Below are 18718 nucleotides of genomic sequence, written 5' to 3'. Positions count from 1 at the left end.
GGCCTGGGAGAACAAACAGAAGTGAAAGAAGGGGATGGCTGACGCTGGGTGTCTGAGGGGTGGGAATCACTGTGCGCACCACATGTGCCCATTACTCACAATCGCGCCAACTTGAAGGGACGGTATCTGTCAGATGTACATCAAAGATCCAGCGCTGATGAAAGGACTGGGAGATATTTCGGGTGTCAGAACGCAGATATTTTACATTTCTCGTGTCAGAAACAGTTTGACGAATGCCGTGGATGAGTGATCAATAATTAAAAAAACACTGAACAGATTCAGCCTTTCTGCCCTCTTCTATTGCTGCTAGAAGGCAAAATGCGACTGCCTCTTCACTGCGATTAGTGCCCGGTACAACAAGAGCGTACAAACTATAACTGACACGTCATGCAGAAGCCCTGGATAAAGCATGAATCCCTTTGCTGTAGATGTTCTACCATTTAATGTTATTACAGCAACTATAAACACTGAGGAACCCATCTGGATTGAATGACGCTCCCATTTCCACAGAAATGTATGGATTGGATGCACACTTTGTGGTATATATTAGACCACACTCTTTAACAGTTTTATAAACAGTGACACGGTGCAATAATGCATCTTCTATAGATCACTGCATGGACAGCCAAAACACTGCCAGGCACACAGCGGATCGCACATGGTGTTACAGCAAACCGTGCCGTGTATTCCTGCCAGAGAAACACAACATAAAACATATAACAAGCATTCCAACAGCAGTCAAGAGCCAATCCTCAGCAGAATCGAAAACAGACACCGACCGGCAGCTCTTTCACGACCCCCCAAAAAAATGTAAAGTCGGTTTCCACGCCCTGACGCCTTACCCTGGGAGAGCAGTGCTAATGTGGCCCCATGAAGAATTTACAATCATTTAATTCCATGGCGCACAGCAATCCGGTGGGGTGCGATTAACTGGCCGCGTACTGGAAAATTTACTGGTCTCTTGAGGATCGTGTTTAGGTTTTTCCATCAGCAACAGTGGCTCCTGTTAGGGGCCGATGAATTACACTAATGGCATTAGTAAATCTGGGGGCTCTTCACCAACAGCCTTGATCGTGTTTTCGCCTCGGCAGCTGGGGGAGTGATTTAGGGTTGTGTTCATATGAAATGCATCAGGTGAGACAGTAATATTTTACGACCCGGTGCAGAATCAATCGAGAGGCTCCCTGCAGTGTCTCTGAGTGCGGCCAGGCTGGGGAGCGCGCAGGTCTCTGCGTCTGGATGGTGCAGCGCTTGCACTTTATAGCAGCATCACACACACACATTAGTGTCAGGATCTGTGTGAATCGGAGGAGGAGGAGGAGGAGAAGGTGAAAGAGCAGAAGACGACGAGGCGCACATTTCCGAATTGACCGGCACACGTTTTTAATTAAGACTTGTGCGACGGTGTCAACTGGAACTGGGGTCTGTCTTGTTTACAGCCTGAGAAGGGCCTTGCGAGGGAAGGACACAAATCTCCAGGATCGACCCCGTGCCAACACCCCCTGCAGCTCGTCCGTCAGCCGCTCGCATCGGCCTCCCAATTCACACCCCCTTCCAGAACGGACCTTGATTTCATCACGCAAAGAAGAAAAACTGGATCTTGTTTTCAGAAGCAATCACCAGGAATGAGATTGGGATCGGTTTGATAGCAGGTACAGCGCTGAGCAGGGAGTGAACAGGGGTCACGAAGGGGTCAGCGGGCCGTTTATTAAGAGCTGATTCCATACCTGGCCATACCTGGAGCAATGGACAGTCGCTCTGCCACCTCTGCGGACCCCCTGGTCTCGGGCGATACTCATGCTGTGCAGCAAAGGATCACCCATCACCCTGTAGGCTAACCTCTCACCTCACTGGCTGTAGCTGATGTAATCAATATATTCTGCATACTGTTGTTTTCATGATTAATACAAATAAACCATTCCAACACTGCGTCCCTTTGGTACTGTGCACCTTTTTGCAGTCCCCTGTCATTTCCATCGCAATTGTGCCGCTGGGTGTCAGACGCGTTGGATGAGGGCATAGCTAAATGATCCATCCATACTATAACAATGTACTACTACTATAATAAGGCAGTGATTACTTTGATTCTTGTCATTACACTTCCATAATGACGCATAAAGGTCACTTTTATGCGCAATAAAAAAATCGCATTTACTGCGTGAGCAGCTATGCGTGTCCCATAACAGTTCTCAGCAATGACGGGGAAATGTCAATCACGAACACAACCACGCCAGGTCACACCGCCTCCAATGCGCATGCGCGAGCTCCTCAGACGCCAGGCCGCCCAGTGACGTCATGCAGCAAGGCAGAAGAGAACTCGGTGTAAAGTGACGCTTCAAGATTTGATTAGTACACGATGACGTAATGGGTGTATCAAACTTTTTTTACTGATTGCATTAACTGTAAAAGTGCACTTACGAAAGTAAAGACCTTGCTCTGAAGAGAATGGAAACTTAAACATGAAGAACAACATAATAATAATAATAATAATAATAATAATAATAATAATAATAATAATAAAAGCAGAGTTAAAGATGAAACACCTCCGTCCACGCACCGCAGAAAGGCACCTGCTCACAGTGCGGGACGGGCGCACACACGCATGTTGCGCACTGTACCAATGCCACCCCCTTTTGACGAGCAGACGGCTGTGTTTGCCTCTCCCGTGGTCGGAATCCTAATTCTGTGTCAGGTCATTTACAGCCACAGCCTCGGATACCTAATGAACAAAACAAGTGCAGCCCACACACCTGCAACCCCTCTCCAGACCTACACACTGCAGCCCGACGCACAAAATGCACTTTTACACAGGGACCGCTAATTCGGAAGAAAATAAAGTTAGTGTTTTATTAGTTTTTGGAGGCTAAAGTACGTCTCACTATATGGTATCAAATGAATGTTGCAGAAGTAGTTTGTGCGCTAACAATATTATACGGCTGGATAACATGGTGATTGAAATTATCTCTCGATATGGAGAAAATATGGAGATAAGCGCATCTCGGAGAGCTGACACTGGCGATTTTAATTGTGCTAGAACAGCTCACAGTGGCTTTCAAAGCAACAAGTGCTAACTGCTACAGAGCCAGGAACTGTCTATTCTTCAGCCACCCGCAAAAGGTGCGTTGCATTCAAGTTCTGGGCGTTATTCCATACATCAATATCCACCCACACAGAAAACCGACCAGCATCTCCCCAACTTACTTAAAACACCGACAGACAATCAAATCGAATAAGAAAATCTGACCATTGTAGATTTGTCTGGTGTGGTGTCTGGTTCTTTCCCTTGTTTTTGGCACAGAAAGCACCTTTACGCATGGCCTCAAGTCACAGAAAAGATCGCTGTTGCCCAGGGAGCCTTCAGACACGGAGCAAGTTCAAACCAGACGCAAATGCTGGAGCTGTGCGAGATCCCAGCAGCAGATAATGTCTCTCATGCCATGGAGTTGACTAGCAAAGCACCCTTAGACACAGACCAACAAATGCCGCTATGATGTGTGTGTGGAGGGGGTATTAAAGTTGCACAGAGCACTTTAGTTTTTTAACACTTTAGGAAAAAGTTCGGAAACAGTTTTTTGTCCAGGCGGGGGAGGCAGAAACAGGAGAGGGTGTCTGTGGCACTGCAGAGAGCTCACAAGTGCCCTGTGCCCCTTGACGGGGGAGACTCAATGCCATTCAGACACGTTACACGTACATCACTACCAACAGGGCAGTAAACATATAGAGGTGATAGAAAAGCCGCATATCTACCAGCTCTGGTTGTCGTCGTCGTCGCCTGAAGCAGGATGGCGAGAAGCAGGGGGAACCTCGCCCGGCTTTTCCACCGGTCCATCTCCGACAAGCCGGTCTGCGCTCCGGTGCACTTTCTCTTAAAGTTGGGCTCAAAGGGTGTTTTGTTAGCGGCTGGGAGTCGTTGCAGCCATGCGAGAAGGGTCTGGAGCAACCAGATCAGCGCACTCGCTCTCAGGGGCTCCCCTCTCTCTCTCTCTCTCTCTCTCTCTCTCTCTCTCTCTCTCTCTCTCTCTCTCTCTCTCTCTAGTCCAGACCCAAGACGTCCCTCCAGCGCAGGTCCTTACTAGCGCATTTGGAAATGGAAAGAAAAAGTTTGTGCAGGAGCCTTCAAGTTTTTTTGTTTTTTTTAAGATCCTCTCTTGTTCACCCCCCTTCTCTCTCTCTCTCTCTCTCTCTCTCTCTCTCTCTCTCTCTCTCTCTCTCTCTCTCTCACTCACTCAGTCCCCTCCCCCGGGATGGTGTCAAAATGGGACTCAGAGGCTTAAGAGATGAGCAATGATGCCTCCAGAGGAAAATTCCCATAATTTTCTTTTTGTCGCGCACACAAAACACATGCCAATCTTTCTCACCCTCCCCCCGACAAAGAAACATTAAATTCTTCACAAAAGGGGGATAAATGTGTATAGCCTTGTGCACCCCCCCACCCACCCCCATGCGCTTTACAGTGGTTCAGTAAGAGATGATTAAGTTGACGGAGGGATGCATTCTTCATTCGCACAGCTACTGCTCACAGTGAGACAGGCTTTTAACATTTAATTAACGCTACTGAATTATTTAATTAAAACATTCATAGTGCTATTATGCATGGCATTTAAAAACATATCCCCAGGTGTGAGTTATCCTAAATTCTGCCAAATAAAAGGGTATTAAATAATGTCAATTACAATAGTCTGAGAATATTTATCAGGCGCAAGCCATTCAGACTAACTACAGGTTGCTATATCCACCTATAAGTGATTTAAACCAAGATATAATAAACAAACCAATTATGACTTCCAACAGATAATAAGGCCAGCTGCCCAATACAGGACTGCAGTGACATTCAATAATTTGAAAGAGCAAAATCCACAAACACTGTTCAAGATACCACACACGCGTGGCCAGGGAAGCAGAGCCACAGATGAGGGGACAGGGCATCGTCCGAGCTCGCCCCTGAGCTGCTGACAGGACCAGAGAGGGGCTGAGAGGCAGGGCTGCGGATACAGCGGGGGATTTGTACAGTCTTTGAACTTAGAAACGGTAAATAAAAGGCGAGGATTACGAAGGGTTTTGGGGCAGCTTGTGTGTCTAATCCCAGAGCCATCATAGGCCAGGTGATGTTATCTCCCAGGGCGCCTTTCCCTTCATGTGCCTCTGAAGTCTGCTCTGCCGGCAGTACCAACTTGGCGTTTCTTGTTGTGCCAGGGTTGTTGGTGTTGTTGTTTGATGATGATGATTTTCCAAACAATGAGTCTTATCTCAGCTGACCCGGGCCCTCTGCAGAGACGAACCGGTTCACTCACATCCCCCTCGACCACAGCCACCCTTGTAGGCAGTGGTGGCACCAGGAGGTAGTTGCTGGGGGCAGGAAGAGAAGGGCAACTGCATTCCATTAGGGGCAATCGCCTGGGGAAACCCATGGTGGTGCGCCCCCAAAAAACTGTTTATTTACAGTGTAGGGTAATCCACAGGCAGACCCAGGTCTGTATAGTAGATCCTAGTCTAAATTATGTCATGTCTGTCTAATTATGGTCTTATTATTTGTGTCTTATGATCAAGTACAGGATTAGTGATTGATGCACGTATTATAAACCTATACAAACCCATGTTCTCTTACATTTGGGGGGTCAAGCAAAGAGGGCTCAAAGAGACAATATATTTTCTCTACACAACCCATCTGCGTTGTGTCAGCTGGCTGTAGCGATCCGAGGAACCCACTTTTGTCTACGTTTTACTTCTCTACGCACCATTTGGTGAAGGATGCACCACACAGCCCACAGCCGATTCTCCAGACAATCAGGGCTTTGCTCAGGAGTCCCGTTCCTCCCGCGACGTCTTTATTCTGCCAACCACGATGCTCAGCGCGACTCAGAGGTGGTGAAACTCAGCGGACATGCAGAGAGGGTAAAATCGTGGTCACAACAGGGCACAGCTCCAAACCAGGAGCGGCGGGAATGCAGCGCATGTCCGGGCACAGCTCTGGGGGAAGCTGGGAGAGGAGTTGAGGTACAACTGCACCGCGCTGCGTGGAAAATAACACGGTCGTCCCATTGCTACATTAGTGCGGTGGAGCCGGTGGAGTCCCACAGCACAGCGGGAACCACACACACATCACAGGGAGGTTCTCACTCTGCAGCTGGAACTACTTCTGAGGCCGAGTAAACAAAAGCATCCCTTTCTCCCCTCTCCTCTAGGGCAATACATAACTGTGAATAACTCGACATGCCCCGCAGACGGCTGGAGGAGCGTGAGGAGAGAAACAATGCCTGAACGCATATATATCCATATGTTGCCCGTATGAGAAGTCGAATGAAATCCGACGGGTTAATACAGATCTTCCTGAGGGCCTCACAATCACCCGTAAAGGGGGTCCGGTCGCAAATAGTGGCACGAGGGGGTCTCTTGGTAAAGTCTGAGTGGTGTTTACCTCCGGGAGTTTGGGGTAAAACTATTTCCTGATCTTGTTTGTTTTTTGGGGGAGGATGGGGGTTGTAGTTGATTTATTTTGGATCCAACTTCCTCGAGACGATGTTGAAGCCCATTCTTCTACACAGCTGCCAACACAAGTGTCCCTTCTGAGACGGACGGCTCGGGAGCGGCCATGTGTTGATTTTATTCTCAGTAGAGAAGACGACACAATCCCTGTCCCTCCAGTGTCAAAGTACCCTTCTGGGAAGATGTTTGTGATGTTTCCTACAGTTACACATTTCTACTAAAAAAACCTTACGAGCTGCAGAACCGTGCCGATTGCTCGGCGGCTCGGGGTTTATCCTTTAGGTAAATAGGAGGCAGCTCTCCCTTCCAGACCCCCCTCCGCATTGACGAGCGCTAATCTCCCGGCCGGCTCGCATTCCAGGCAGGTTTTAGCAGATAGTTACCAAGAATACAGTCAAGAGTGTGAGCTTAGTGTCAGAAATGCCTCCCGTTCCACTGTTGTGTACATACACTCTCACCATCCTGTCAGGGCCGGCGGGCGGGGTTCGGACAACTGTGCCAGGCTGGGAAAACGGACGGGGAGTATTAATTCGTCCATCCATCCCTTCATTCATTCATTCATTCATTCATTCTCTATGCCTATGATGGTAAGGATCTGTGGGCCAGTTGCACAAACCAGCTTCAGTTCAGTTTTTCCACTAATTAACTGAATGAGTCGATATGCTCGTCAAGGGAAAGGCTTCTGTATTCGATGTTTAAGGTGTTTAATGCCAACGCTTCCAAACCAATATGCCGCGTCAACAGAATAGTGTGTATTTATTAAGAACATAAGAAACATAAGAAAGTGTCCAGTCGAGAGGAGGCCATTCGCCCCATCGCGCTCGTTTGGTGTCCATTGATAACTAAGTGATCAAGGATCCTATCCAGTCTGTTTCTGAATGTTCCCAAATTGTCTCTTCAGACACATCGCTGGGGAGTTTGTTCAGATTGTGACGCCTCTCTGTGTGAAGAAGTGTCTCCTGTTTTCTGTCTTGAATGCCTTGAAGCCCAATTTCCATTTGTGTCCCCGGGTGCGTGTGTCCCTGCTGATCTGGAAAAGCTCCTCTGGTTTGATGTGGTCGATGCCTTTCATGATGTTGAAGACTGGAATCAATTAAAAAAACACATTAACAAATTAACTAATTAATTAATTAACAAACCAATGAATAAATAAAAATATATAAACGTCTCAAATAATTTGTTTAATTGTGTTCATTTCCTGCCAGAATTAAACCACTATGTGCACCAAGACAAGTGCAGGTGTCCAACTGCATGTCAGTTTTTGCTGTAAAGGTTAGAAACATGTCGGGCAGGTGGGCAGGTGGGCAGGGGACATTGTGCCACACAGGACAGGATGATGTGAGTCTATTTGGGTGCAACCATGAAGACACGAATAAGAATAAGAAAGATCCAGTCACCAGTTTTAGCCGGGACATCTATGTGTGTCTGTTTTTCCACAGGCAAGGGGAACAAAACTTGCCTAATACTTTATTCTCACAGGACACACACACACACAGAGGCAATATCTCCCTTGACTGCCTGGCTGTTTAATTTATTTATTTGACTACATATCGTTCGATAAAGTGGATTAAAATAAACGACTGTGAACGCGTGAAAAACTGACTGACGGCTGATCCACGTGTGATAACAAATACGAGATAAGCACCTGACTCCACACAGCTGGGTTTGACACACGCCTCCGTCTCAGATAAACCTCCCGTCGAGCAGCAGGTTTACTAATGTAAAGCCAGGCCTGGTTTGCATTTATTTATTTATTTGTTTGTTTGTTTGTCCGTTCACCTATTCATGTTTTTCTCTGCTTCATTAGCTCGCTAGATAGCCATTATTTTAAGAAACTGATGGCACGTGACTAATGCGATGGTCCTGTTTTTTTCTCTCTCGCCTCAGGTCTCAATGGGAAGCTTCGCGATTAAGATCTGCTTTTCTTCTCCAACACCTTACATAACAAGACCTGCAACATAACATAATCCAAGAAAAATATCAGGTGTCATGAGAACGATTGTGCAGCGATAAATCTACACAATAAATCTACACAATCCTGAGAGGCTGGCGCACGTGCGTCCTGCAGTCATCCTGCGAACTCTGTTGAAGCTGTTCCTGCCTCACATGAATCTCGGCTAGGGATAATTAAACTGAACATTTTTATTTGTAGAATATATCTAAATCTAAAATTCTCTCTACATATTCTTGTGACTGGACCCAATTACACATTTCAAAGACAGTACTGTGTGTGTCATTCTGAAGTATAAACAGATCTGTCACTTTTTCAAAGCCTTAAAAATCACACACACGCAAAAACCAATGAAACAAATGAAATCCTAAATAAAGTGATGTGAGCAAGTCAAGAACAATGTGCTTCTAATCACTTGCTTGTCACACATAAACTGCTCTTAAATGTTCTTTTCATGTTGTTCTCTGGTGAAGGCCTGGTTTGGGGTTTCTGCACGTTGTTTTTATTGATCAATTTACTCTCCTGTTCGGGATTATTTTTCGACCGGCGTCCAGATCGTGGCGAGAGCACGGGAGACTCCGCATCGCTCTCTGTCGGGGGCAGGGGGGTGCGTGTGTCTTCCCGCTGCAGAGACCCGACAGGCTGGGACAGGCCGGCTGCTCTGACTGAATCAAATATGCGACTGAAGGAGCTGCACTCTGGATGTCAGAGAAGAGATTTGTTATTTCTGTCGTTTTTCTGCCAGTAAAAATCGCCCCAGGTCAATATTAATTCTGCATTCCCCTTCCCCCCTGCTGGGAGTTTCTCTCTCTCTCTCTCTCTCTCTCTGTACTCTCAACCCATCCATGCTCTCTGCTGTTACCCAGAGTAATGGGACCGGGCTTGCTCTGTGGACAGGACCAGAACCACGTCCTGCAGTGAGGCTGTCTGCTGTGCGCCGGCCACTACGGAGGCAGTATTTCGGACAGCGCCGATGTAGGCCGAGGCCAATGGCACCCATCCACCACCACCACAACTTGGACCGAAACTTAGCAGCTGAGGCAGAACCACATGGAAAGCCTTCCTCCCCCTCTTCCCGACTTCAACCTCATAGAACACCCCTGGGATGACCTGAGTCGGCTATTAAGGCCCGAGATGAACGGCTGTGTTAGCGTCTCCGCTCTCAGAGACAATCTGGCTGTAGACCGGGGCACTGACAGCTCCCAATTTAACCTAATGATTTGCTACTTTTCATTAGAAGATGGATTTGAGAGAGAATTCTTGGCTGGCAAAAAACCAATGGTCATAAATTTCATATATATATAAAGAATTAAAACACACACACACACACATTTTCCTCACACCAGGAAATCCAGGGCTGTGCTGTCCTATCACAGCATTATAAAGGTGCTTCGTGTTTTTTTTCTGTGCTTTTGCAGTTTTTTATATACAATATGCTCGATCTCTATAAACCACGCCCGCTTGAGTCCAGAAACAGCGGACAGGGAAGTCTAGAGACAACGCACAGAGTGATTTGCTACCAACAACCCCACACATGCACGGAATTGCATAATTGAACAGGACGTCACATCAGCTTACCTAATATATATATTTCCTTCATATCAACGTCCATAAACACCTGCAGCGGTGAATTTATATCATGTCAAGCATGCCTGAGTCTATCCCAAAATACCAGCGTGTCACATATTCTCTTTATAGCGCTCTGTGATTTAATAGGCCTCAGCTGTAGGACGGAGGAAGAACAGACATGTGCCATTGAGTAATGATTTTCAAAGGATATTTGTTCTAGCCGTCCGTACCCGTTATGACACATCTGCACATTTCGGAAATATCTCGTCCGTACCGTCTCCACAACACCAAAGCGCAGAAGACAAGCTTTCCTTCCCACACGGTGTCTCTGTTGCCCCCAAACACTTCCTGGGCTGACACTATGCCCGAGCGCTGCCCTCGCTGTCCACACTCATCGACCGCCGGACAACCACGTCCCGCCCTCATGACCTCTGCCCTCGTAGGGGTCACAGGTGAGAAGATTGGACACACTGCCCCACCGCTGGGACGGGGAGTTTTCAGTAGCTCAGATTCCCAGAAACAACGTTCGGTGAAGGGCTGGTCCACACAGTGACACTAATAATAATACATCTTACACAGGGTCGATTGGTAACTTCAGTAGCCCACTCTTCACAGCGGAAAATGTTCTCAATAGTGACAAATGATAGAAAAACCTGAATAAATGAGTGGAGGAACATATGCCTCCAAACATGTGCACTGCATGACACAATTAAGCAATTAACATCCTATCATGCTCTGTGCATGTATACAAATGCTGAGCAGACCCAGCTGACCTCCATTTTGGATCAAGATGGTAAGAGGAAAAGATCTAAGTGACTGTGAAAGAGGGGGCATTATTGGGGCACGAATGGCAGGAGCTTCAGTCACAGACCCTCAACTGGCTCGTATTCTGGACAAGTGGGTGAGTGCATGTGTGGGACACCAAGAGAACGGGACAGGCCTGACTGCTGGACCCTACAGTGAGGGGGTCCGGAGGCTCTGTAACGCTGTGGGGGGCATTTCCTGGCATGGTTTGGGTCCACTTGTCCCCTTAGAGTGAAGGGTCACTGCAAATCATGACACAGTTATTCTGAATGATGAAAATGAAAAAAATGAAAATGATGTGACTCATATGCTCTGGCCTTCAGTCACCAGATCTCAACCCAATTGAACACCTATGGGAGATTCTGGATCGACGTGTTAGACAGCGCTCTCCTCCTCCATCATCAAAACCCCAAATGAGGGAATATCTTTTGGAAGAATGGTGTCCATCCCTCCAGTAGAGTCCAGAGACTCGTAGAATCTGTGCCAAGAGCATTGAAGCTGTTCTGTGGCTCGTGGTGCCCAACACCTCACTGAGACACTGTATGTGGGTTTTTCCTTTAATTTGTCACCCGTCTGTATATGAGAAAAAGCCAAGGAAAGGGTGAAAGCGATGGCCTTCACAGGGACTGCAATTTTCTCCTCCAAGCCCGAATTCCTGGGAGGTCAGGGAGTCAGCTCCACCAGGGTTGTGGCACGGCCGTGTTAATTACATCATTATCGTCGGCGGACGAGAGAGATAATTAGCGTGTGCAGCTCAGCCTTTGAAATAAGCTGCTCAAACAGAGCGCGGGACTCGGGAGGAAGCGGGGACACAAGCCCTCTCCCCTTGCTGTTCCTTGTACTTTTCCTTTTCTTTATCTTTGTCTTTCCTCCCTCCTTTGGGTCTTGCAGAGTTTACATTCCACACCTCTGTACAGACAGAGCGGTCGTCTGCGAAGAATGCGCAACGGAGACGCTCCTCTCGGACCCGACACACACATTCCACGCTGCTGGTGTCCCTCCTGTGCCCCACACCCCAAATTCTTTTGATGAAAATATGTGAATAACAAAGATACACCAGCTGATGAGTACCTAGTGTTGCTTTGTGTGTCATCTGTGTGTGTGTGTGTGTGTGTGTGTGTGTGTGTGTGTTTCATCTGTGTGTGTGTCATATATGTGTGTGTCATCTCTTTGTGTTTGTCGTGTGTGAGTCGAATGTGTGTGTGTGTCATGTTTGTGTTTGTGTGTGTTGTCTCTGTTGTCTGTGTGTGTGTGTGTGTGTGTCATGTGTGTGTGTGTGTGTGTGTGTGTGTGTCATGTGTGTGTTTGTGTGTGTTGTCTCTGTTGCCTGTGTGTGTGTGTGTGTCATGTGTGTGTCGTGTCTGTGTGTGTGTGTGTCGTGTGTGTGTTGTCTCTGTTGTCTGTGTGTGTTGTCTCTCTGTTCTGTGTGTGTGTGTGTGTGTGTCATGTGTGTGTCATGTGTGTGTGTGACGCTCTCCTTGCTGTTTTTGGTTATAAAGGCACAGCAGGCTTTTAAAACACATTGGGGCAGTAGTTGAACACCCTACTCCCTGTCATTTTATGTGAAATACATTCGATTTTAACCACATCATCATGTCGAAGTGCCAGCCCCCCCCAGCTCCCAGCACAGGCAGAGCCACAAGCCCCCCGAGCCCCGCAGTTCGCCCCGGCACCGAGAGCAGCCAGCGGAGGGAGGGAGGGAGGGAGTGGGGGGACGGGGGGCCGTGCCGGCGTGTTGGATCCTGCGCTGCTGTGAAATACCAGGAGACATGGCTGCGAGGGCTCCTGTCGCACCCCCCACCTCCATTCTCTCCCCTCTCGCTCTCACACCTGTCCACTTCCACCGCAGGCGCCGAGCAAAGGCATCCCAGGAACGCCACTCACCCTAATCCCAGAACCCTCACTCGCCGGGCGGCTCCCTCTCTCTCCGATAAACCTCCTGCCCCCTCTTTGTCTGATCTCACCCCCCCCGGAAACCCACCCACCTTAACGAAAATCCCAGAGTCCAACCACTGATTGCCTCGTTATTCATTCCCAACCACTGATTGCCTTGATTGCTCGTCTTTTCCTTTTTATTTAATTTCTAAGAGAGGGAAAACTCTTTCTTGTCGCTGTTTGTTTGTTTTGTTCAACTTTTCCCACCAAGAGTAAACGCCGTGTGTCTCAGGGGACTGGAAGACACCAGAGCGCCAATCAGACTCTCAGAATTCTCCCTGAGGGGGTTAATGGTGCTGCGCTCATCCCAGTCGGCCACAGGGTCCACATTCCTGACTCCTTTCCAGGAGCGTCTCCTCCTGAGCTCTGAACCCGTCTGTGATTATTCCCCACACACTCGGAGGGGGTCACAATGAAGGTCCCCCCACTCCAGAATGTCTATCGATACGCATTAATGATCCACAAAAAAAAATAGCCATGAATCCACTTAGAATCTGGTTTCCACCTTCATTTTTTCCCTGGAAGTGATCCGAACGCACAACACTGCACTGGGAAGAAGCCACTACGCTGAACACCTCAGTCATGGTTATGAAATGCCAGAGGTGACCCATGCAGCTGACGCGAGGGGAGAGGGAGTGGTTAACTCTCCCAGATTGCGAGGGAAGGATGGGGGGGCGATTGGAAGCGCAAACAGCTGCGAGCGAGTCGTGACATTTGCGATTTCTGTGTGGTTAGACAGCGTCCGAGCATTTGTAATGTCACCTCCTCTCCGTCCCCAGCCACCGTGCTCCGTGAAACACTCGCGGACAAAGACGTTATTCTGCGCGGCTCCCCCTCGCCTCCCCGCCCTCGAAGTTGCACAGCTTTTAAATATCCTCCCGAACAAAGACGGCCACTGTGTTTGTTCCCCATCTTCCCACTCGCTCGCTCCCAGTGCGCACCGCGCCGGGACCCTTCCCTGCACTCGCCCAACTGTGGAAAAAGACTCCGGAAAATAATGCTCTCTGACATCTTCCATTCTTCCTGTCTTTGTTTCTGTCCCCCTTCACATTTGCTGGGGAAACTGTCCCATGCAGTCCCCTTGGCCACCACTCTACTTCTTCTTTCCATAACGGGCAACAATCGAGCGCTTCATGGCGAGAGAGCCACGGTCTCAACCGGGACGCGCAGCTGCAGATCTCAAAGTTACTCCCGGATGGCTCTCTAACGTCGTTTCCATTGGTGCGAGATAATTTTCACATGTTTTTAGTTTTGTTTTGCTCCAGTGCAAACTTCATCTAGAACACATCTTGTTTTGCTACCATAGACGCTCTGCAGATCGCAAACACTGCTTCCAGATCAGCAGGGACACACGCACCCGGGGACACAAATGGAAATTGGGCTTCAAGGCATTCAAGACAGAAAACAGGAGACACTTCTTCACACAGAGAGGCGTCACAATCTGAACAAACTCCCCAGCGATGTGGCTGAAGAGACAATTTGGGAACATTCAGAAACAGACTGGATAGGATCCTTGATCACTTAGTTATTAATGGAGACCAAACGAGCACGATGGGACGAATGGCCTCCTCTCGATTGGACACTGTCTCATGTTCTTATGTTCTTAATATTTGTTTAGTCTCGAACGTGGGGAATGCTTGAGATCTGATATGGTTTCATTTATCTGAAAGAGGAAAATGTAATAAATGCTTTTGCAGACAAGCTTATTGATCTGCAAACTGATGAGCTCAGACTGGGCCCCCCAGGCCAGACGCCACTGGTTATAATCTGGGCTGTGTCAGAACCGACTCCAGTGCCTGGTGAGGACGGGCTCAAGGTCGGCCCAGGCTTCCCAGGGGCCTGCAGCTGGCAGATGTTATAAGTGAGATCTGGCGTCAGTTCTGTCCCTCTGCTGTGGCTCTGTTGTTTGCGCTGTGGACACACACGGTTGTCTTCGTGTTTATTGCACTATTGAGGGAGTGGTGGTGAGCAGAGCAGATCAGCAGTTGGAGATTGTTATGGTTGCCCAATTTCAAAAACCTTGATTAAACGTTGCGCTGGAGTTTTGAGGGGCACATGTTTTGGCTAATTGTTCTTGTGGGTTTTGGTCGCTGTTGCTGTTCCTGTGATCACATCCCACCTCCTCTGTCTGGACACGGGAAACACGCCTGACCCGATTCATAACTCTCCCCTGGTGCCTCTCCACTGCGGGCCAAAGGACTAACCCCGGCCTGCGGTCACAAACAGGCCCACACGGCTGGGCTGGGACAATGACACACAACAAAAGGAGAAGAAGAAGATGTTGGATCCAAAATTGAATCCATGTGTTTTATAATTAAGTGGCTTATCCCTGTGACTCTTCAAGATGAAACTTTCCATTGCAAACGCCCGTCTGAAACGCGTTCAAAGCAAACCCGAGACGAAACCAGATCGGACGGCGGATGACAGCAGTTACAGATACATCACCGCTGCCATAAAATCCAGAGTTCTGGGATTACTATTGTTAAATGTGATATTCAGGCATTGTGACTCGCAAACAACGTCCCTCTAGCTCAGACTGCTTTCTCTGACACCCCCCTCCTGAATCTCTGCACATCTCTCTCTCTCTCTCTCGTGTATGTTTGCAGTGAATGCACAGCAAGGCTAAACTTGTGTCCACTCCATCAACCCGTTCGGAACGGCCTGGCCTACTGGGCCGAGGCAAGAGATTCCTGGCATTCCTGGAGCCGACGCACGGACACCCCAAGGAGACAGGGCTGTGTGCTCTCCTTTTACACTTTTATGAATGCCATAAAAATCGACATTTTCTGTTGTCTCTTCTTCATTTTTTTGAAGACCCTCAGCGGTGTGGAAAACTAATTAAGCGCATTCCTTTCTGTAGCCTACCAATGCATGGCAGTAGGTGAGAGAACAGGGCTCGGCGGACATTTGAATGATTGACATCAGTCGGGATCGCGGGTTCAGGGTGTGGTTGAATTGTAAAATACACAGACAGATATAGATAGATATAAATCAGTGAGTGGCTATGACTTAGAGATAGATAATGTAACCGACAAAAGCAGTTAGTTAGAGCTCATCTGGATACTGTGGACAGTTCTGGGCTCCACACTTCAAGAAAGATATCGCTGCTCTAGAGGCAGTTCAGAGGAGAGCAACCAGACTTATTCCAGGTCTGAAGGGAAAGTCCTACTGAGAGACTGAGGACCTGAACCTTTTCACCCTGGAACAGAGGAGACTACGAGGGAACTTGATCCAAGTCTTCAAAATCATGAAAGGCATCGACCACATCAAACCAGAGGAGCTTTTCCAGATCAGCAGGGACACACGCACCCGGGGACACAAATGGAAATTGGGCTTCAAGGCATTCAAGACAGAAAACAGGAGACACTTCTTCACACAGAGAGGCGTCACAATCTGAACAAACTCCCCAGCGATGTGGCTGAAGAGACAATTTGGGAACATTCAGAAACAGACTGGATAGGATCCTTGATCACTTAGTTATTAATGGACACCAAACGAGCACCATGGGGCGAATGGGCTCCTCTCGATTGGACACTGTCTTATGTTCCTAAAACAGAGCATGCACAAAACACATCTGCATCTGCTATAGCTCAGCCTGACAGAGCACTGATATTCACACCACTGTTGCAGAAATCATTCAATGGCGCGATGCTCTGCAGAGGCAGCGCAGATGTGGTCTGTGGAAGGACCTCGGAGCTGCCCTCGACTGCAGCACAGCGCTGGAGCAAATAAGACAAGATTGATTGGGGTGAGAGTGTGTGTGCACGGGGGGGGCAGTGTGAACAGCTGTGCGCCCCGTTGCCCTGTACAGTACAGAGCGCCGCAGCCTGCTGCAGCTCTCTGCACCGCGGGGCAGGTCTGAGCTCATTCCCTGCGACGTGCTGCTGCGTGCAGACACCGTCCTGGAGCCTGATCTTATCTGCTCTCACTCTCTCTCTCTCTCTCTCTCTCTCTCTCTCAGGCCAGACAGACAGACAGACCCAGTCAGCACTTGGACTGTGACCTCTGAGCTGCACTCACACCACCTTGGACTCCCAGTGACTCTTCTCCGGGCTGGAGTGAAAGGCAAGGCTGGGGCAGAGGGCGAGGGCTGAGCCTTCAGGTGACCCCGGCCCTTCTGTCTCCATCTCAGGCCTGGGGGGTGCGTTCATGTTTGATCACAAAATGCTGACTGCACACACGGAACGCACACAGACACTGTTACACTGTTGCATTGTTTTAATACTGTAAGCAGATGTGTATGTGTCTTCATGTATCTTTCCATCTGTCTATTAATTCATTGATTTATCCGGCTGACATATGTATCGAAAGCAGCTCACGGTCAAAAGCTCAGCTGCACTGGAAACCTGCCTGCAAGAGGCTGGAAAATGTGCAAATGCTACGTAAACCAGCGTAACAAATCAAAACAGTCATAAAAAGTAAATTGCTCACTTCTAAACGTAAACGCATGTGAATGTAGATTGTGTACGCGGACTTTTATTGACAGCTCATTAGCTCCTAAAAACGTCATGGCTCCAGTCATAAAACCTCTGAAATGGGTGACCTCGCGTCTCGCTGTAACGTGAGTCTTATTGAACGAGGTGACAAATCCTCTGCCCTCGAACACTCCTGCGTGTAACTCCCATACTGCACCACCAGAGGGGGGCAGAGTCTCAGTTTGGCACGGGGAGAAGGAAGGCACAGACATTGTGGCAGAAACTGGAATGATAAAACCTTCCTGACAGCCTCAGGATGCCCGGGTTAGGGGGACAGGGCTCGTAGGGTGCAGGGGGCGTGTCTTATGGGACAAGGGTGCAGTCTGTGGCCCATGTGGTCTGTGTGTTCATATGTATACTGCACTTTACCATAGTTTTACCATGCTACACCACACTTCACTTTATCATATTTTCCCATGTTTCTTCTGTACTTGGTTGAGTTCACTATTGGAGATGATTGTATTATTTAACAATCGTGTTACTTTATTGCTTCACTGTGATACAAAATGTTTTACGAAATGCTCTCCTATGGGGTAAATAAAGTCAACGCAAGAGGGTTAGGAAGATAACAATGACAGTCCCCAGAGACTCGGGTTTAGTCTGCTTATTTCAATTAAATGATTAGCTGCTCTTTGACATCAGACTGTGACGATCATTATAAAGCGCATAATTAACACAAAATAAATCACTAAAGATGCAATGTAAAAGGTAGAGTGACTTTTTTTGTAGAAAATTCAGATTGCTTCTGAAGGCTATAAAATGAACGTATGCTGGTCTGTAGTTTTCCTCGTTTAATGTGAATACTGTATGTATATCAATGTATGTGTGCGGGCGGTGCAGTGACGTCAGAGCTGTTTTGGGGGACTGTAGTGATGAAATATAGGCCACCTGCACAAACTCTGACGACGTAAAACAGCATAAACGTATTTCCAGTGAGGACCCCTGGGAGTTTTTTCTCTCCCCTTGCCATTAAGAGAAAAAAACGTCCTGTCAGGGTGAAGTGGCGACACCCCAGTGGGCTCCCATGAATAATTATAACAAATACAAGATGTGCGAACAGGGTGTAACAATAAGAAGGTAATAAGTTTTACTGTGTGTGTTTTTGTTGTTGGCTGTTTTGTTTTTGGCGGTTGATGTTCTGGCCTGTATGGCAACATGCATACCGGCCCTGTATTTACATCTCAGCTAATAAGAGCCCAGAGGAAAAGACAGACAAGGTGTGTTACAGGACTGCGGAAAAGTGTCATGAGGGATTAAAAGATGCCATACACAATTTAAAAAGAGTCAGACGTGATCAAAAATGTTATAAACTTCTTCTTTAACAACATACTGTAACCAACCCCCACCTGACCAACATACAGAGAGCAGCGGGCGAGAACGAAGGATTTCCATTATAATTAGGAGCCTATTAGTAGTAGCAGTAGTAGTAGTAGTAAATATTAATACTAAGAAGAAAAGTAAGAATGTAAAATAAAATACGTATACAATAAATAAGGATGAT

At 47.9% G+C, this 18718-nt stretch overlaps 1 protein-coding gene across 1 annotated transcript in view; it reads right to left on the bottom strand.

Moving 5' to 3' along the window:
• The window catches only part of LOC136752478 (collagen alpha-1(XI) chain), a 99628-nt gene extending 95410 nt beyond the window's left edge, over positions 1-4218 (bottom strand). Inside the window, exon 1 of the mRNA XM_066707825.1 lies at positions 3748-4218. Within this exon, the coding sequence (XP_066563922.1) occupies positions 3748-3829 (82 nt within the window). The 5' untranslated portion in view covers positions 3830-4218. The remainder of the gene's footprint in view (positions 1-3747) is intronic.
• Between the last annotated feature and the right edge of the window lie 14500 nt (positions 4219-18718).

The sequence above is a fragment of the Amia ocellicauda genome, chromosome 7 (genome assembly GCF_036373705.1).
Source record: "Amia ocellicauda isolate fAmiCal2 chromosome 7, fAmiCal2.hap1, whole genome shotgun sequence".
Taxonomy (NCBI): Eukaryota; Metazoa; Chordata; class Actinopteri; order Amiiformes; family Amiidae; genus Amia; species Amia ocellicauda.
Note: the sequence above shows the minus strand (reverse complement) of the source record. Positions and strands in the feature narration are given on the sequence as shown.